This window comes from Salvelinus namaycush, chromosome 12 (genome assembly GCF_016432855.1).
Source record: "Salvelinus namaycush isolate Seneca chromosome 12, SaNama_1.0, whole genome shotgun sequence".
Classification (NCBI taxonomy): domain Eukaryota; kingdom Metazoa; phylum Chordata; class Actinopteri; order Salmoniformes; family Salmonidae; genus Salvelinus; species Salvelinus namaycush.
The window spans coordinates 30070752-30092128 of NC_052318.1; the positions used below are offsets into that span (position 1 = coordinate 30070752).

At 43.9% G+C, this 21377-nt stretch overlaps 1 protein-coding gene across 1 annotated transcript in view; it reads left to right on the forward strand.

Moving 5' to 3' along the window:
• The window catches only part of LOC120056519 (2-acylglycerol O-acyltransferase 2-A-like), a 32663-nt gene extending 13655 nt beyond the window's left edge, over positions 1-19008 (forward strand). The window contains exons 3-6 of the mRNA XM_039004699.1: positions 9902-10106; positions 10363-10537; positions 18013-18212; positions 18797-19008. Of these exons, the coding sequence (XP_038860627.1) occupies positions 9902-10106; positions 10363-10537; positions 18013-18212; positions 18797-18951 (735 nt within the window). The 3' untranslated portion in view covers positions 18952-19008. The remainder of the gene's footprint in view (positions 1-9901; positions 10107-10362; positions 10538-18012; positions 18213-18796) is intronic.
• Positions 19009-21377: the final 2369 nt, after the last annotated feature.

Here is a 21377-nt window from a genome sequence, read left to right on the forward strand (position 1 = left end):
TTTGGACTTGTGGTTTTACTTAATTCGCTGTACTGGCCAATGATAACAGCGATTCTGATCCAACCATTAATTAATTAATTGTTGTTGTTCCCCTGGCCTGAGAGGATGGAAGTTCAATATGTAGCTAGATGTAGAAGGCTACTGTTAACTAGCTAACGTTGCCCATGAATGGAAGTTAGGCTATCGAGCAAGCATTTTAGCCAGGCAGCCTAGGACAACAAAAAATTGAAGCGTGTACTGTATGACAGAGTAATAGACTGTTTCGTCAACATGAAAGAGGAGGATGGCATTGGCGTTTCTCTACAAGTAGGGTGAGTCAACATGTTTTTCTACAAGCACGAACACACACGGACACACGCATTTGGCTTCCCCATTGATTTTACACACCACTACTGTCTCCTGCTCATAATCAGAAAACATTGCTACTCACTCATTACATATCAACGCATAGCCGCGGGAAGTAGGGGTGCTGAGGATGCTGCTGCTGAAAATTTAAAAAATAATTATACAAAAAAATATTAGTTACAAATAGTAGTGTACTGGGCCTTTACTTGTCCTGTATTATTGGACCAATATAGTCCCTCCCAACCCACGCCCCAATTTTTTTCTGCCCCCACCTTAACGTGGCTATGCCTATATTCTACCCTAGCACAGGTTACTTCCTCATTGTATGGTGGAGGGATTATGCTCCATGAATGTGTTCACAGAGCGCACCGACTCTCCCCGAAAGCTGGTATTGTGAACAAACATGTAGAATATATGATAGGCTATTCCTACTTGGCTAACTAGTTTGTAGCCGGCAATTGACTGACAACAGTAGCACAACAACATGCTGATCCTCACTGTCAATGACATCCCTGCAGCAGCCAAACATTGCAACATGAGCATATTGAACGACGTGGGCGAGGTTCCAAAACAGCTAGATCGCAAAGAAAATACACTGCTCAAGAAAATAAAGGGAACACTAAAATAACACATCCTAGATCTGAATGAATGAAATATTCTTATTAAATACTTTTTTCTTTACATAGTTGAATGTGCTGACAACAAAATCACACAAAAATTATCAATGGAAATCAAATTTATCAACCCATGGAGGTCTGGATTTGGAGTTACACTCAAAATAATTAAAGTGGAAAACCACACTACAGGCTGATCCAACTTGGATGTAATGTCCTTAAAACAAGTCAAAATGAGGCTCAGTGGTGTGTGTGGCCTCCACGTGCCTGTATGACCTCCCTACAACGCCTGGGCATTCTCCTGATGAGGTGGCGGATGGACTCCTGAGGGATCTCCTCCCAGACCTTGACTAAAGCATCCGCCAACTCCTGGACAGTCTGTGGTGCAACGTGGCTTTGGTGGATGAAGCGAGACATGATGTCCCAGATGTGCTCAATTGGATTCAGGTCTGGGGAACGGGCGGGCCAGTCCATAGCATCAATGCCTTCCTCTTGCAGCAACTGCTGACACACTCCAGCCACATGAGGTCTAGCATTGTCTTGCATTAGGTGGAACCCAGGGCCAACCGCACCAGCATATGGTCTCACAAGGGGTCTGAGGATCTCATCTCGGTACCTGATGGCAGTCAGGCTACCTCTGGCGAGCACATGGAGGGCTGTGCGGCCCCCCAAAGAAATGCCACCCCACACCATGACTGACCCACCGCCAAACCGGTCATGCTGGAGCATGTTGCAGGCAGCAGAACGTTCTCCACGGCGTCTCCAGACTCTGTCACGTCTGTCACATGCTCAGTGTGAACCTGCTTTCATCTGTGAAGAGCACAGGGCACCAGTGGCGAATTTGCCAATCTTGGTGTTCTCTGGCAAATGCCAAACGTCCTGCACGGTGTTGGGCTGTAAGCACAACCCCCACCTGTGGATGTCGGGCCCTCATACCACCCTCATGGAGTCTGTTTCTGACCGTTTGAGCAGACACATGCACATTTGTGGCCTGCTGGAGGTCATTTTGCAGGGCTCTGGCAGTGCTCCTCCTGATCCTCCTTGCACAAAGGCGGAGGTAGCGGTCCTGCTGCTGGGTTGTTGCCCTCCTACGGCCTCCTCCACGTCTCCTGATGTACTGGCCTGTCTCCTGGTAGCGCCTCCATGCTCTGGACACTACGCTGACAGACACAGCAAACCTTCTTGCCACAGCTCGCATTGATGTGCCATCCTGGATGAGCTGCACTACCTGAGCCACTTGTGTGGGTTGTAGACTCCGTCTCATGCTACCACTAGAGTGAAAGCACCGCCAGCATTCAAAACTGACCAAAACATCAGCCAGGAAGCATAGGAACTGAGAAGTGGTCTTTGGTCACCACCTGCAGAACCACTCCTTTATTGGGGGTGTCTTGCTAATTGCCTATAATTTCCACCTGTTGTCTATTCCATTTGCACAACAGCATGTGCAATTTATTGTCAATCAGTGTTGCTTCCTAAGTGGACAGTTTGATTTCACAGAAGTGTGATTGACTTGGAGTTACATTGTGTTGTTTAAGTGTTCCCTTTATTTTTTTGAGCAGTGTATATCAGAAAGCAGCAGCATAGCGTGAAATGGCTAGTTAAGGCAGCAGCGTCAATGTAGAAAAAGCCAGTGCATGGTAGCAGCAAGCAGCAGCAGGATGAGTGAGCAGACCCGGTCAGCTTAAATAGACCGCCAAATAAGGTAGGCGTGATTTTTACCAGCCTCTAATTGATGCCATCTCAGCTGAGGCTTGGCACTCGGGTTTCCTTTCTGAACTGGCTCTGCTTAATTTTGATGTCAACATCTTATCATCACTTCTATTTATTATAGTTCTCTGCTTTTACCATTACATGAACTAGTACAGTAAATGTAGTTAAGAAAAGTTATTATAGAAACAAACAGTGATAAACAGGTAAAAAGAGACTTTCTATGAATGATACTGTATTTGGTTTTATCAATCAGTTGTAATGAACACGATGGGAGACAGAGAGCTGGTTTCAAGCGCAGGGCGGAGCAGATGTTTATTTGTAAAGGACCACAGGAGGAGGCAGGTAGCTGGGTCCAGGGGCAGGCAGAAGGTCATACAAAGGGGGTCCAGAAAGGCAACAGTACAGGCAGGGAAAAGGCTAGTAACATAATCCAGGAGATCAGGCAATAGGTTGATAACAGGAAATCCGATAGGCTAAAGTACAGGCAGGGAATAGGCAAAAACTATCATACACAGGAGGATTAAATTACAGCAAAAACAGAGCTTTGACTAGAAGTGTGTAACAAAACAAACAATACCTCACAATGATGGGGTGCAACGAACTGAATTAAATAGTGTGTGATAATGACATACAGGTGTTTGAACAGGTGATCAGAATTCAGGTGATTGGGATTTGGAGATGGAGCTGCGTTCAGGGGATCTATGTGTTTGAGAGTGTGTTGGAAACAGACGCTACATCAGTCTGATATCTTCTTTGATAGCATGCTTATCTGTTGTACTTAGCACAGAGTGTGTCCTTAATGCCACTTCTCCAGTGTGTCCAAAGTTTTCCCAAGGTAGAGGCCCCACCTCAAGACTCTGATCCTTTGAATTGGGGTAAATGTCCCTGATTGTTCCATACAGTATACTGATAAGATAAAATATCAAAACCAACTGATTAGGGAACACAGTCAACACGTTCTACTGTATGTAAAGTGTTCTGTGTGTATTGAGTATACAGACAGAGCTGTATTGAGGCAGATGCGTTTTATTAGAGAGAGTAATGTCTCATTCAAGCAAAACATAAATTGGTTCTGAATGCCACACGCACAAATGGGGAATTTACATAATTAGGTAATATGGACTTTCCTTCATTTCTCAAGGAAAGATACAGTACATTGAACACGTCTAGATACCAAGTTCCCAACAAAGAGGACTTCCTCAAACAAACACATTTGTAATGTGCCGATCGAACATTTGACTTCATGCATTATTAAGGCTGGAATAAAGAGTCAATGTTAGTCTGAACAGAGCAGTGTCCTTCAGAGGGTGTCATCGGTTACGCTGAGGTCTTGTTCTCCACCACCGTCCCTAATAACAGCGTCACTGCCTCCGACTGAGCCAACCACCTGATTTGAAAACCTGTTCTGCTCTCTGCAGAAATCAACACTAACTAGACACTGACTCCTCTCACGACTTTACATTTGTAGAATGTATACATGTTAGTCGCGTTTGAACCCAACTCTAAGCCAAAATGCAACAACATGCACATGCCAAGCCTCTGCATGTCAAGCCTGATGGGAAAATGTGAAAAATGGGTTCAGTGTATAAACAGGCATAAGAAGGTAACTCTTTTGTTTGTAAACATGGAGAAACAGGAGCCAATAATTCATCCTGAAAAGAAAGGCTGCTGTGAGCAGGGACCAAAATAATGACAGGCCACTAAACAATTGGCCAGTGTTCTCTCACTATGTCAATCCACGACTAGAGCTCCATTCTCAATCATACAGGCATCTGTGTTGACCACTAGTACAACATCTGACAAAGCTCCATTCCCTAAAAACAAACAGTACAGTTGTCTTAGAGCTTGACTTATTCTGTCATCTGTTTTTGGAAAGAGCAAAATCTCATGATCAGATAGAGGACTACAGGAAACGAGAGCAGGACAAACGGGTTGTTTACAATCACAAAACCCAAAATTATTTTTGATGTTGTTATGTTCCCCTAATGTTTGAGTGTCCAGTTTTCTGTTAATTATGGGAACATTCTAACTACGTTAGCTAGCAAAAACCATCTGAGAACCTTTGAAATTGGTGTTAAAGCTAGAACATTCCCGTAATGTCAAACAGAAGTCATCTAGAATGTGGTTACAATGTTCTCAGAATATACAACATTAATGTTCTAGACACGTTTTATGGGATGTTGCAAGAACATCCGTGTTTAGTTTTCTGAGGGTTAATTAGGAGAATATTCTATCAACGTTCTACCAAATATTACCAGGACATGGTTGCCATGTTCTCAGAATATACAGTACATTTTTGACATTTTGTGACGTTATAGCCTTATTCTAAAATTTATTAAATAATTTTTTACCTTATCAATCTATACACAGTACCCATAATGACAAGTGAAAACATGTTTTTAGAAACAGAAATAGCTTATTTACATAACTATTCAGACCCTTTGTTATGAGACTCGAAATTGAGCTCAGGTGCATCCTGTTTCCATTAATCATCCTTGAGATGTTTCTACAACATGAATGGAGTCCACCTGTGGTAAATTAAATTGTTTGATGATGTGGAAAGGTGCACACCGGTCTATATAAGGTCCCACAGTTGAAAGTGCAAGTCAGAGCAAAAACCAAGCCATGATGTCGAAGGAATTGTCCGTAGAGCGCCGAGACAGGATTGTGTTGAGGCACAGATCTGGGGAAGGGTACCAAAACATTTCTGCATTGGAGGTCTCCAAGAACACAGTGGACTCCATTATTCTTCAGGGAGGTAAGCAAGAACCCGATGGTCACTCTGACAGAGCTTCAGAGTTCCTCTGTTGAGATGGGAGAACCTTCCAGAAGGACAACCATCTCTGCAGCACTCCACCAATCAGGCCTGTATGGTCTGATGAAACCAAGATTGAACTCTTTGGCCTGAATGCCAAGTGTCACGTCTGGAGGAAACCTGGCACCATCCCTACGGTGAAGCATGGTGGTGGCAGTATCATTCTGTAGGGATGTTTTTCAGCGGCAGGGACTGGGAGACTAGTCAGGATCGAGGGAAAGATGAACAGAGCAAAGTACAGAGAGCACCTTGATGAAAACCTGCTCCAGAGCGCTCAGGACCTCAGACTGGGGTGAAGGTTCCCCTTCCAACAGGACAATGACCCTCAGCACACAGCCAAGACAACGCAGGATAGGCTTCGGGACAAGTCTCTGAATGTCCTTGAGTGGCCCAGTCAGAGCCCGGACTTGAACTTGATCGAATTGCTATTTGACTTTTAGGACCCCTATTTTTTTGTGTAATTTGGCCTTTACTACTACAGCCCATAGAAAAGCATTGAATAACACATTCATAAATTTAAGTCAAAAGGTAAATCATAAGGAATAAGGTTTTGAAGTGTATGTACTCTATGAGATATAAGAAAGCTCAGGAAATATAAGAAAATGTTTGGACACATATTTCATAACCCCTTATTTTTGTTGGAACAAAACTACCTCCTTACTTCTATTAATTTGTATGGGTTACCTTCAGACGAGTCCCGTGACACTTGTGAGGGTCGAAGAAAAAAACGGAGAACACCGTGAGTCTTCCTTTTCCCCTGTGGGCCAAACCGTTCGAACGCTACAGACTTTTTCATGAGAAGACCGATTTTCAATGGTCTGACAAACACCAATGTAGCTTGGCCACCTTTCACCGCAGATGCGGAAGGCCGACATACTGTAGGCGGATGTGACCCGCCTTATCTCAGCTCACTGGTCACCATAGCAGCACCCACCCGTAGCACGCGCTCCAGCAGTTATATTTCACTGGTCATCCCCAAAGCCAATTCCTCCTTTGGCCGCCTTTCCTTCCAGTTCTCTGCTGCCAATGACTGGAACGAATTGCAAAAATCACTGAAGCTGGAGACTCATATCTGTCAGACTGCACCTCTACATAGCCCATCTGTAAATAGCCCATCCAACTACCTCATCGCCATACTGTTCTTTTTTGTTGTTGTTGCTCCTTTGCACCCCAGTATCTCTACTTGCACATTTATCTTCTGCACATCTATCACTCCAGTGTTTAATTGCTAAATTGTCATTATTTCGCCACTATGGCCTATTTATTGCCTTACCTCCCTTATCTTACCTCATTTGCACACACTGTATATAGACTTTTTTTATTGTATTATTGACTGTATGTTTGTTTATTTCATGTGTAACTCTGTGTTGTTGTTTGTGTTGCACTGCTTTGCTTTATCTTGGCCAGGTCACAGTTGTAAATGAGAACTTGTTCTCAACTAGCTTACCTGGTTAAATAAAGGTGAAATATATATATATTTTTAATTTAAAAAAAGAGAGATATCCCTTATTGGGACAGTGGTAAGGGTGTTCATCATTGGTGCTGGTGGCCTGGGTTTGAGACCCGCTAGGGGATTCACCCTACTCTCACATTCTTAGCAATATACACTACATGACCAAAAGTATGTGGACACCTTCTAGTCGAACATCTCATTCCAAAATCATGGGCATTAATATGGAGTTGGTCCACCCTTTGCTGCTATAACAGCCTCCACTCTTCTGGGAAGGCTTTCCACTTGATATTGGGATGTTGCTCCGGGGACTTGCTTCCTTTCAGCCACAAGAGCATTAGTGAGGTTGGGCACTGATGTTGGGTGATTAGGCCTGGCTCGCAGTCGGTGTTCCAATTCACCACAAAGGTTTCGACGGGGTTGAGGTCAGGGCTCTGCGCAGGCCAGTCAAGTTCTTCCACAACGATCTCGACAAACCATTTCTGTATTGACCTCACTTTGTGCACGCGGGAATTGTGTGGCCTCACGTTCGGTGAGCTTGTGTGGCCTACCACTTCGCGGCTGAGCCGTTGTTCCTAGACGTTTCCACTGAACAATAACAGCACTTACAGTTGACCAGGGCAGCTCTAGTAGGGCAGAAATCTGACAAACTGACTTGTTGGAAAGGTGGCATCCTATGACAGTGCCACGTTGAAAGTCACTGAGCTCTTCGGTAAGGCCATTCTACTACTAATGTTTCCTATGGAGATTGCATGGCGGTGTACTCAATTTTATACACCTGTCAGCAACGGGTGTGCCTGAAATAGCCGAATCCACTAATTTGAAGGGGTGTCCACATACTTCTGTCTATATATAGTCTATGTTAATGTCATTATTTGGCAAAAGTTACAACACACCTATCTGATCTACTTAAAATGTGTTTGTCATTAAAAGACAGACATCTATAGGATTCATCCTTGAATGAATCATCTCAATCCATAAAGTCAATAAATCCCACCATGCCTAGTGCTTAGTGTTTACTTAGCACTAAGCACTGCCCTTGTTTTGCTAGTGAGAGGTTAGTGTAGCCCAAGCTAGTAGGCGGGGACTTGATTCTTGGAGCTGATTGACCTTGAACTGCTAATCTCAAACACTGAGGTCGATACAAACTGTTTGTTGGCAGCTTTGTTTTGACATGACTGAGCGATGCTGATCATGAGCATAACATGCCCAGCACGATTACCCTGCTGAAAAAACGCGACTAATGTGTTTTTTTTCTGGTGACCATCGCATGTTGTTTTGGACACTGATGCTAGTATGTTGGTGACCATCTGATATTAGTGGCGTGGCTTTCAGATAGTTTTTTTGGGCGAGTAAATATGATTCTTGTTAAGTTCGTACACCACAAATTTAAATGTTCCTTAAATATTTTTGCACATAACATATTCTAATATAATATTCATAACAGTATTTACATATTGTAACAAAGCAGTAACTATCCCAATGTTGGGATTTTCATAGTCTCTTAATTAAGGAACTCATACACTTGTGTAAAACTCATTAATGCAACAAAACTGTCAGTGTCTTCAACCTTAATAAAACAGAACAGATGAACCGGAATAACATTTACTCACAGGTGGCCATAAATAACGTAAAGCCACGCCTGCAGTCTTCTGATCTGACCCGCTGTGTGTAATATCTCTATAAACTAGCATCAACAACCCAACTACATGACCCAATAACTGCAACCCAGTAGTAGGGTCAGGATACAAACCCAGCATTTAGTGAGTGTAGGGGCAGCCTATTAATGCAGACTTTGTAATTAATTGTGCATGTTTATCTTACATGCGATTAGAACAAATGTTCTAGATGTGAATGTTGTTACGAACCGGGTCGTAACAAAGAGGAAGACAACGCGGAGATAAAGAAATAACAAAAATATATTTATTAAATAAAGTAACCTACACAAGTAACAATGGTGTGTGTAGTCAGTGTAAGGGAGTGGATGTGTGCATAGATGGTGATAATGAGGGGTGTTGAGGTGCCAAAACAAATAAACACAAAGAAGCTCCAAAATGCCACAAAAAACAGTGTCTACGTGGAGAGTGTCTCCTCAACGTATGGGGGAAAGGTGTCGTTATCGCTGGGACACACCCGAGCCCAGGTGTGTGCCATTTCGCTGACGACCCTTCCAGCACCGCCCACCGACATCGTATTAATGAAAACAAGAGCAGAGGGAAAGAATTCAGCACACAGAGTGGGGGAGTCGTCACAATGTGCACTTTTAAATTGGGTGGACTGAGACTAAAAAATATTGCCATAGACTGAAGTAAAATCAAATGTATTTATACCATCAGAGATGCTCTGAAAGCATCTGATTTTCTCAAGTCCAAGTCAATGCAGAGTCCCCCGGGTCTCAAACAGAATAGACCTGAGTCCACCTTGTTCACTGGGCAGCTAGACCAGCTAGACCATGCTGGTCGGACAAGCTTGACCAGCATCAGACCAGCACTGACCAGCGATTGACCAGCATAGACCAGCATGGACTAGCTTGAAATTTATGCTGGTCTATGCTTTTGTTTCAGCAGGGTAGCTAACAAGAACTTTTGACCCCATCCTGTGACCTCTGGCATGATCATCCATCCTGTTTATCTCCTATCTGCCTGTGCACAGAGACAGACGACACTGGCCAATACTGGTTAGAGAAAGGATAGTCTCTTCTGACAGTCGCTGTGGAGGCAGACAAACAACAGCGAGAACTCACACAGGCGATGTGATGAAGATATAGGCCAAATACCTGGAAGTCAATTCATAGACTTCCGTGAGAGTATGGTTTTCAATTAAACTTTCAAATGTTTTGAAAGTCTCTGATAAAGATTGAGATTTAGAAATACATTTGATGCATCCTGTATACTGTGTTGTGCAGTTGCGCATAACTATTTTGAGTATTGAAGTCCTTAGAAGTGACTCCGCTCTGTTGTATTGCAGCTGGTGAAGACAGCGGACTTGGACCCCAGGCAGAACTACATCCTTGGTTTTCATCCCCATGGGATCCTGGTGGCTGGAGCCTTCACTAACTTCTGCACGTACGCTACAGGCTTCAGGAAACTGTTCCCTGGACTGGACAGCTTTCTGCTGATGCTACCTCTCTGGTTCAGAGCCCCCTTCTTCAGAGACTACATCATGATGGCAGGTTAGTGGGGTTGGGGTTAGAGGTCAAGGTCAAGACAGGGTTACTGTGAAACACTTTGTGACAGATGTTGCTGTAAAGACAAGATAGCAATATAAATACATCTGATTAATTGATTTACTGATAGATTGATTAGGGACAACCATCATGATACAAATTAACATGTTTGATCATTGTTCGACAGTGAAGAATAGTGTACCAAACTTCCCCCCCCCCACTGTTAACTACACCTGATCTCAGTGTCTACTGTGTGTCCCAGGTTTGATTCCCTCGGACAAGGAGAGTGCCAGCTATCTGTTACGTCGACAGGGAGGTGGGAATGCCGTTGTTATAGCAGTAGGAGGAGCCCCCGAGGCCCTTGACGCACACCCTGGCGCCTTCACCATTCTCTTAGCCAATAAGAAGGGCTTCATCAAACTGGCAATGGAACATGGGTAAGACCAGGGCCAGAGGTGGCGGAGGACATTTTACTGCCTGTGTCTCCGATTTAAATCTTATAACTACGCTCATGGTTACACAAGTGACTTCAACTGTGTCAATCACTTCATCATAGTTTGATATTAATGTTCACAGTGTGTACTTGTGGATGGCTTACTGAAATAGTGACATGTGTAAGCCCTTTGGGAATTTCAATTGGGAGCATGCATGCACCGTATGACATACAGAGGGACAAGTGAAGTGACACCTTGATTGATTGAATTTATTAGACAATTTTTAAAATACATATATGAGGGCGCTCCAGCCGGTGACGCCTCAACATAAAATATCACCATTTCCATTGTGGTCCTTTTGTAAGGGGGGGGGGCAGCTGAGTACAAAAACGTTTATTTCACCGTACCACTATTAAATCCTTCTAGTGGAATAGTTATGGTTATCCCAGAACAAGTTAAAGTAGTTACATAGGTACCTGGGGACCATACTGTGGACTGTCTTATGTACATGACACAATTTAATCTGAGAAACTCTCTCCTCCACTTTGAGCCATCTGAGGCTTTCAAAGTGGGAATGGTCAAGATGCGTACGTGCTGGAAGGTTAAGAATAATCCTGACTAATTTGTTCTGAGATGTCTGCAGTTTATTTGTAATTATCTTGGGGGCACTATTGTACCAGGAAGAGCACGCATAGTTGAAGTGGCACTGAACAAGAGCCCCTGCCAATGCCACCATTGCATTCTTATCCAGATATTTGGCGGTTCTTGCCTTGAACCTAATTTTATGGTTCACTTTGGATAACTTTTTGTGCCATGCTCTCCCTGTCAGATGGTTATCTAGCACACATCCACGATAATTAACTTTTGCGTCTTTTGCTGTGACCACTATGTCACCTACTACCACCTTAAAGTTAGGGGAATTCCTCAGTTTCACATTGGACCAGTACAAGAGGGACTCTGTTTTTCCAAGGTGTAGTGACAAATCAAATCAAATCAATCAAATCTTATTTGTCACATCCACCAAATACAACAGGTGTAGACCTTACTGTGAGATGCTTACTTACAAGCCCTTTAACAACAATGCGGTTCAAGAAATAGAGTAAAGAAAATATTTACTAAATAATAAATAATCATCAAAAAGTAACACAACAAAATTACATGACAATAACGAGGCTATATACAGGGAGTACTGAGTCAATGTGTGGGGGTACAGGTTAATAGAGGTAATTTGTAAAATGACTATGCAAAGATAGATAATAAACAGCGAGTAGCAGCGGGTGGGGGGTGTTCAATGTAAATAGTCTGGGTGGCCATTTGATTAATTGTTTAGCAGTTTATGGCTTAGGGGTAGCAGAAAGAACAGTCTATGACTTGGGTGACTGGAGCCTTTGACAATTTTTTGGGCCTTCCTCTGACACCACCTATATAGGCGTATATAGGTCCTGGATGTCAGGAAGCTGGGCCCCAGTGATGTACTGGGCCTTACACACTACCCTCTGTAGTGCCTTATGGTCAGATGCCAAGCAGTTGCTATACCAGGCGGTGATGCAATGCTCTCAGTGGTGCAGCTGTAGAACTTTTTGAGGATCTGGGGAACCATGCCAAATCTTTTCAGTCTCCTGAGGGGGAAAAGGTTTTGTCATGCCCTCTTCACAACTGTCTTGGTGTGTTTGGACCATTATAGTTCATTGGTGATGTGGACACCAAGGAACTTGAAACTTTCTGTCACGCCCTGATCTGTTTCACCTGTCCTTGTGCTTGTCTCCACCCCCGCCAGGTGTCGCTTATTATCCCCAGTGTATTTATCCCTGTGTTTCCTGTCTCTCTGTGCCAGTTCGTCTTGTTTTGCCAAGTCAACCAGCGGTTTTCTCCTTGCTCCTATTTTTTCCAGTCTCTGTTTTTCCTAGCCCTCTTGGTTTTGACCCTTGCCTGTCCTGACACCAAACCATCCTGCCTGACCTTTCTTCCTGCCTTGACCTCAAGCCTGCCTATCGTCTTGTACCGTCTGGACTCGGACCTGGTTACTGAAACCCTGCCTGTCCTGACCTCGAGGCTGCCTATCACCTGGTACTGTTTGGACTCTGTCCTGGTTTATGAACTCTCGCCTGTACCCAACCTACCCTTTGCCAACCCCATTTGTTATAATAAATATCGGAGCTCAATCATCTGCCTGTGTCTGCATTTGGGTCTCGCCTCATGTCCTTATACTCTCGACCCGCTCCATTCAGCCCCGTCGATGTTAACGGGGGCCTGTTTGGCCCTCCTTTTCCAATAGTCCATGATCAGCTCCTTTGTCTTGCTCACTTTGAGGGAGAGGTTGTGGTCCTGGCACCACACTGCCATGGCTCTGACCTCCTCCCTATAGTCTGTCTCATCATTGTCGTTGGTCAGGTCTACCACTGACGTGTCATCAGCAAACTTAATTATGGTGTTGGAGTCGTGCTTGGCCACGCAGTAGTGGGTGAACAGGGAGTACAGGAGGGGACTAAGCACACACCCCTGAGGGGACCCAGTGTTGAGGATCAGCATGGCAGATGTGTTGTTGCCTACCCTTACCACCTGGGGGCGGCCTGTCAGGAAGTCCAGGATCCAGTTGCAGAAGGGGTCCTTAGCTTAGTGATGAGCTTTGTGGGTACTATGATGTTGAAAGCTTAGCTGTAGTCAATGAACAGCATTCTCACATAGGTGTTCCTTTTGTCCAGGTGGGAAAGGGCAGTGTGGAGTGCGATTGAGATTGCGTCATCTGTGGATCAGTTGGTGTGGTATGTGAAGCCCTTGAGCGCCAGGGAGCCTGGAGCCCTTGAGCGCCAGTGAGGGGGAGCGGGAGCGGGCATGACACCCTGGCGCTCGAGGGTTACCCTTCTTTACACACACCTGTCACTATCAAAACGCGCAGCAGGCTCAGTGGACTCACCTGGACTCCTTCACGTTGTTGATTACCCCATGTATATCTGTCTGTTCCTCGGCGGTGTTCCCTGTGTCCGTATTAATTGTTGTTATGTGTTCCTGTCCAGATGCTGTTCCATTTCATGTCCGTCAGCTATTAAACCTTCACTCCCTGTACCTGCTTCTCATCTCCTGCATCGATCCTTACAGTGGGTCTAGGGTTTCCGGCATAATGGTGTTGACGCGAGTCATGACCAGCCTTTCAAAGCACTTCATGGCTACCGACGTGAGTGCTACGGGGCGGTAATCATTTATGCAGGTTACCTTCGTTTTCTTGGGCACAGGGACAATGGTGGTCTGTTTGACACATGTAGGTTACTGTCATATAGTCATTTACTGACATTCAGAAGTGCAACACTGAAGGGTTTCTCAACTACATTTTTGTCTTTGTGGGAAACCAAACAGTGCAGAATTATCTGCATAGAGGAAAAGGTCACATGTACAGGCAGATTTCAGATCCTTTATATACAACAGAAAGAAAAGTGGACACAGCACACTTGTAACGGTTGTCGTTGGTGGAAGGAGAAGAGGACCAAAGTGCAGCGTGGTACATATTCATAATAATTTAATAAAGAAATTAATACTGAACAAAAACAACAAACCGACAAACGAACAGTTCTGTAAGGTGCAAACAAAAACACTAAACAGAAAATAACTACCCACAACCCATAGTAGAAAACAGGCTACCTAAGTATGATTCTCAATCAGAGACAACGATCGACACCTGCCTCTGATTGAGAACCATACTAGGCCAAACACATAGAAATATAACGACTAGAACAAAACATAGAAAAACAACATAGAATGCCCACCCCAACTCACGCCCTGACCAACTAAAATAAAGACATAAAAAGGAACTAAGGTCAGAACGTGACAACACTCCCTTAGTGTACCCAAAGTTCAAGATTTTGGTTTTAGACCGGGTCCCAACCACATACATCATCTGTTTTTTTCCTTGCAGATAAGAGATAACCCATTTGTGGCTAAGTTGTTAAAGCCCATGGCTCTTCGTTTGATTAACAGAATCTCATGATCCACTGTATCAAATGCATTTTGGAGATCTAACATAACCATAGCACAAAATAGCCCACCATCTACTTCCTTCCTGATGGGGTCAGTTAGATATAGTAGGCAAGTGTCGGTGGAATGGGATTTCCTAAAGCCAGACTGGAGCTCATATACAGTAGTAGGTTATGTAAGGAAATATAACTGTCAATCTGCTCGAACATAATCTTTTCCATGACCTTCGATAAAATACACAGGATTGAGACAGGCCGATAGTTTCCATGATCTAGCCTATTCTCTTCATTACATAGAGGAATGTCCCTTGCAAGTTTTAGTTCACTGGAAAAAATCCCTAGTTCAATATACAGATTTACAATGTGAGTTACGCAGTTGACTCAGACACTTTATCAAATGAAAAATGAAAAGGCATCGACTTGAATCCCTTGCTGCGAGTAAAACTGCTGGACTTGACTCTCCCCATAACAACCTGATTGACCAGGTAACTTGCTCGCTAATGTATTAGCTATAGGTGTAAAGTAGCTATTCAGACTGTCTGCAACCATGGTCTTGTCTGATGTAACCTTTCCTCCAATGTCCTAGGTAAAATTTCGAGTTTTGTTCTTCAGTCTGTTACTGTAACCCAATAGCTTCAGACAATTCCACAATTTACTCGGATTGTTCCTGTTCTCAACAATTTTGTCATTAAAATAATCTTTCTTGGCCTTCTCTATCATCCTGTTAAAAAGTAGCAATGTCCTTTTTGAGCATGTGTGTATTAAATCACCAGCAAGTCTCCTTCAACAATTCATTAAACTTCTGGTGGTCTGTAACAGGTTCTGACTATAATGGGTTTGCATTTTGGTAATAGAATGTCCAACCACACAGCTTCAATCTCGTCATGGCTTAAATCTAAACTATAGTTAAACCCAATATCTGATTTTACATACTACAAACTCCCCTGGATTTGCGATTGTGGTCTTTTCTAATTACTACATCATTTTCAACTTCAATCTCAACGTTTTTTATCAAACAATCTAGTCATGTTTCGGTAAAGAAAAGCACTCCCACCTTAAAGTTACTGGAGAGTAGGTGAATTTCCTCGATCTGGGGAAGAAGCATTCTAACATTGAGATAAATGATGTGTAGTCATCTCGTAGAAAACCCCTTTTCTAGAGTCAAGTTCTCCTCATCTGCTGGAACTGTCAGCCAAAATTGTTCACTTGAGATGAGTGTTGACTCCCTGCCATTCAATCGCAGCAGTGAAGCTCCATCCAGGGTTCGCGCTGGCATCTGATCCCATTGTTACAAGATCAAATTTATTTATATAGCCCTTCTTACATCAGCTGATATATCAAAGTGCTGTACAGAAACCCAGCCTAAAACCCCAAACAGCAAGCAATGCAGGTGTAGAAGCACGGTGGCTAGGAAAAACTCCCTAGAAAGGCCAAAACCTAGGAAGAAACCTAGAGAGGAACCAGGCTATGAGGAGTGGCCAGTCCTCTTCTGGCTGTGCCGGGTGGAGATTATAACAGAACATGGCCAAGATGTAAAAATGTTCATAAATGACCAGCATGGTCAAATAATAGTAATCACAGTGAACAGGTCAGGGTTCCATAGCCGCAGGCAGAACAGTTGAAACTGGAGCAGCAGCACGGCCAGGTGGACTGGGGACAACAAGGAGTCATCATGCCAGGTAGTCCTGACGCATGGTCCTAGGGCTCAGGTCCTCCGAGAGAGAGAGAGAAAGAAAGAGAGAATTAGAGAGAGCATACTTAAATTCACACAGGACACCGGATAAGACAGAAGAAATACTCCAGATATAACAGACTGACCCTAGCCCCCTGACACATAAACTACTGCAGCATAAATACTGGAGGCTGAGACAGGAGGGGTCAGGAGACACTGTGGCCCCATCCGATGATACCCCCGGACAGGGCCAAACAGGCAGGATATAACCCCACCCACTTTGCCAAAGCACGGCCCCCACACCACTAGAGGGATATCTTCAACCACCAACTTACCATCCTGAGACAAGGCCGAGTATAGCCCACAAAGATCTCCGCCACGGCACAACCCAAGGGGGGCGCCAACCCATACAGGAAGACCACGTCAGTAACTCAACCCAGTCAAGTGACGCACCCCTCCTATGGGCGGCATGGAAGAGCACCAGTAAGCCAGTGACTCAGCCCCTGTAATAGGGTTAGAGGCAGAGAATCCCAGTGGAGAGAGGGGAACCGGCCAGGCAGAGACAGCAAGGGCGGTTCGTTGCTCCAGTGCCTTTCCGCTCACCTTCACACTCCTGGGCCAGACTACACTCAATCATAGGACCTACTGAAGAGATGAGTCTTCAGTAAAGACTTAAAAGTTGAGACCGAGTCTGCGTCTCTCACATGGGTAGGCAGACCATTCCATAAAAATGGAGCTCTATAGGAGAAATCCCTGCCTCCAGCTGTTTGCTTAGAAATTCTAGCGACAATTAGGAGGCCTGCGTCTTGTGACCGCAGCGTACGTGTAGGTATGTACGGCAGGACCAAATCGGAAAGATAGGTAGGAGCAAGCCCATGTAATGCTTTGTAGGTTAGCAGTAAAACCTTGAAATCAGCCCTTGCCTTAACAGGAAGCCAGAGTAGAGAGGCTAGCACTGGAGTAATATGATGAAAGTTTTTGGTTCTAGTCAGGATTCTAGCAGCCATGTTTAGCACTAACTGAAGTTTATTTAGTGCTTTATCCGGGTAGCCGGAATGTAGAGCATTGCAGTAGTCTAACCTAGAAGTGACAAAAGCATGGATGAATTTTTCTGCATCATTTTTGGACAGAAAATATCTGATTTTTGCAATGTTACATAAATGGAAAAAGGCTGTCCTTGAAACAGTCTTGATATGTTCGTCAAAAGAGAGATCAGGGTCCAGAGTAACGCCGAGGTCCTTCACAGTTTTTTATTTGAGACGACTGTACAACCATCAAGATTAATTGTCAGATTCAACAGAAGATCTCTTTGTTTTTTGGGACCTAGAACAAGCATCTCTGTTTTGTCCGAGTTTAAAAGTAGAACGTTTGCAGCCATCCACTTCCTTATGTCTTAAACACAGGCTTCCAGTGAGAGCAATTTTGGGGCTTCACCATGTTTCATTGAAATGTACAGCTGTGTGTCATCCGCATAGCAGTGAAAGTTAACATTATGTTTTCGAATGACATTACCCAACTCAGTTTTCCCCTGATTTTGCTGGTAATACTGCGAGTTCATCTTCAGCACCTCAAGTCTTATTTCGTGGGATACACAAAGCTTGCTAAAATCAAGCGTTTACATGTCATTACATCAATAGTGGAATAATTTAGGACAAACTTCAACACACCCATGAGTAAAATGGAAACTGGGTCTGTTCTCTACAAATATACTGTACCTTACAAACTCATAGAGATGATCGTAACAAAACTGAAGGCCAAACTTCTGTCTCAACTCACCTCACCTCACCTCTCCTCTACCCCTCCGTCACCCCACTCCTCTCCTCTACCCATTCCCTCCCTAGTGCCCATCTGGTGCCGGTCTTCTCCTTCGGGGAGAATGAGTTGTTCGACCAGGTGGAGAACCCTCGAGGCACCTGGATCCGCTTGATTCAGGACAAGCTGCAGAGCATCATGGGTATCTCTCTGCCCCTCTTCCACGCGCGGGGCATTTTCCAGTACAGCTATGGTATCATGCCCTACAGGAAGCCCATCAACACTGTGGGTGAGTAACATTCCATGTCACTGTATCTGCCAAATCTTTTTATCCTATTTCTCTAGCTTTCTCCTATTTCTATGTTGCAAGGCAATTGTTGTTTTTGGCAGAAGTTTCATATCAGTAAACTAACTGGAAAGATGGTTCTCTGTCAATAAACATGAGGAATATTGATATAAGAGGGACAGAGAGGAGCAACTTTGCCCTGGGAAATATTTGACTTACTAGAATGTTACTAGATAGTAACATTGTCAGTTTGCCGCAACTTCTCAGCAACAGTGGCTGGCACACAGTTAGTCATCTGTCTGTGTACATCTATTGGCAAGGCCCAACGATGGCATATTTCATTTTCAATCCCCACTTGAAAAGTAAAGTCATGAGTAAAATCGTATCCAAAAAGCAAATACGTTTTTGCCCATTATGCACTACTACCAGTGGCATACCGCAGTTTCACAAGGCCTGTTTTTGGTTTGAGCCCTCCAGAGCTCATGCCCCCCCCCCGCACTGTGGGGCTGTGTGGTACACCAGTGACTACTACAGTAACCTATATTTGAATGTAATGTTATCATGCATACCCTTGGACCTTTCCACAGTGGGACGGCCAATCAGAGTGGAGAAGAATGAGAAGCCCACAGTGGAGGAGCTTGACGCCCTCCATCAGCTTTACACAGAAGAACTCAGCCAGCTGTTTGAGGAGCACAAGGGCAAGTATGGAGTGCCAGAGGACCAACACCTCAGCTTTGTCTGAGCAGGACTCATAACCAGGAGAGATAGAGAGAGAGAGAGAGAGAGGGGAGAGGGAGAGAAAGGGACGAGAGAGAGGGGGTAGAGGTATGTTGGGAGAGAGAGATAAAGAAAGAGAGAGAGCGAGAGAGAGAGAGAGAGAGAGACTGAAAGAGAGAGGGGAAGGGGGAGGGGGAGAGAAGGGAGGAGGGCATCAAAACCGTAATTGGAGTTGCACCACCAAGTCCTTTCACTTTCCTCAACCAGAAAAACATTTACAGCTATAACCACCTGAAGGATCCAGACCAAACTACAGGAGACAAGTAACACGAGTAATTGATATGGACATTCTTAGCCAAGATATGGACAAATATTTCGCGTCATAAAAAGCACTGTGTTATGTATGTTAACTAGATTCAGCTGCGGGCCTATTTTTTCTTGAGTCGGAGGGCCGGAACATAATTGCAAATAATTTGGAGACTGCAAATTGACCGCAAGAAGCCCAAACAGATATAGTGTTTGACGAAAACTTGCTTACATTTGTATATGACCAAATGTCTCTCTATTATGCATGAGAATACTTGGGAACAGATTTGTAAAATTAAAATCACTTGGAGCTAATCTCCTGGTGTTTTTACAATCTATTATGTCCATCAATGAAAAAATAAAAACATTGTATTTTTTTTGCTCAGAAAACTTGGGGGGCCAAATAAAACCACCTATGAGCCAAATTCGGCCCTCGGGCAGCCAGTTGGGGAACCCTGTCCTAGAGCCACATTTTTGCCTTAATCCACAGATGAAGTGACGTCTGTCTGGGCGATTCGAGACTTGTATAAGTCCGTAGATCCTATCAAATAAAAGTCAGAGGTTGAATGGAGATTTCATGTAATGGGGTGATGCACTGTATCCTCACTTACAGTATATAAGGCCTCTAGGTCTCCTATATCAAAAACACACTAGGAAAAACTGGGAATAATTCTCATTTTACTCACTGTTTTTACATAATAATACTATATCTGGTTAATAAGTTTCCATTTACAGTATATATTTAACTTCCCAACTTATTAATTTTAAATGTCTTTGTCTTAATGTCTCTGTCATGTATACATTTTTCACAATATTGTAATATAAAATCTGTTAAAATAACTGATACTATTTTTCTCAATTGCATAGTTTTTATTATAATACCAGTTCATTTATTTTAATAAAGGTGATTTCAGGTCTCATTCACTGTATCAAACTTTGCACATTGCTGTCCATCCAGTTCTGATGAATGAATCAAGGGTCGGTGACAGTTTGAAGTTGGACCTGGTCCTTCAGCGATAAAACTAACTGTGCACTTTCGCAACACTTTTTTCATGACTGCGATGGCCAGAGTGACATATTTCCAAACGGGCAGCAGACTGGCACCTGGTCACATATTAGTGTACAGTGTCCAGGCACTTTCAACAAAGACCGATGACCCTCAGGCCATAAAAAAGAAAAGCACAGGGAGAGATAACCTATTCATAGATGCTAGCTAACTTTAGAATCTATTCACAAAGGTATCTTCCGTCTGGTGGGGGAGGTTTTATTTAGAGCCCGACTCTCAGTCTGAATGGTAACACGCATTGCTTTCGGTATGGTGTTGGAAACATAAGGACCTTATCTTTCATATCAGCATGAAATAATTGTATTAGTTCTAAGTATATATTTTGCATTTGTGAAATTATTTTGATGTATTATGAAAGAACCGTATCGCAATTAAGAATCGATTCACGTTTAGATGTATTTGGCTGTTTTGGCTGCCACAGCCAGTCTCCCTCTAAACACTTCATGACCAAAGGTATGTGGACACCTGTTGTCAAACGTCTCATTCCAAAATCATGGGCATTAATATGGAGTTGGTCCCACCTTTGCTGCAATAACAGCCTCCACTCTTCTGGGTAGGCATTACAGTTGGCACTATGCATTTGGGTAGGTAGCGTTCTCCACTCCAGCCGACACTTGACATTACACATGGTGATCTTAGGTTTGTGTGTGGCTGCTCGGCCATGGGAACCTCTTTCATGAAGCTCCTGACGAACAGTTATTGTTCTGACATTGCTTCCAGAGGCAGTTTGGAACTCGGTAGTGAGTGTTGCAACCGAGGACAGACAATTTTTACATGCTACTTGCTTCAGCACTCGGTGGTCTCGTTCTGTGAGCTTGTGTGGCCAACCACTTTGCGACTGAGCCGTTGTTGCTCCTAGATGTTTCCACTTCACAATAACAGCACTTACAGTTGACTGGGGCAGCTCTAGCAAGGCAGAAATTTGACACACTGACTTGTTGGAAAAGTGGCATCCTATGACGGTGCCACGCTGAAAGTCACTGAGCTCTCCAGTAAAGGCTATTCTACGGTTTGTTTATGAAGATTGCATGGTTGTGAGCTTGATTTTATACACCTGTCAGCAATGGGGGTGTTGCTGT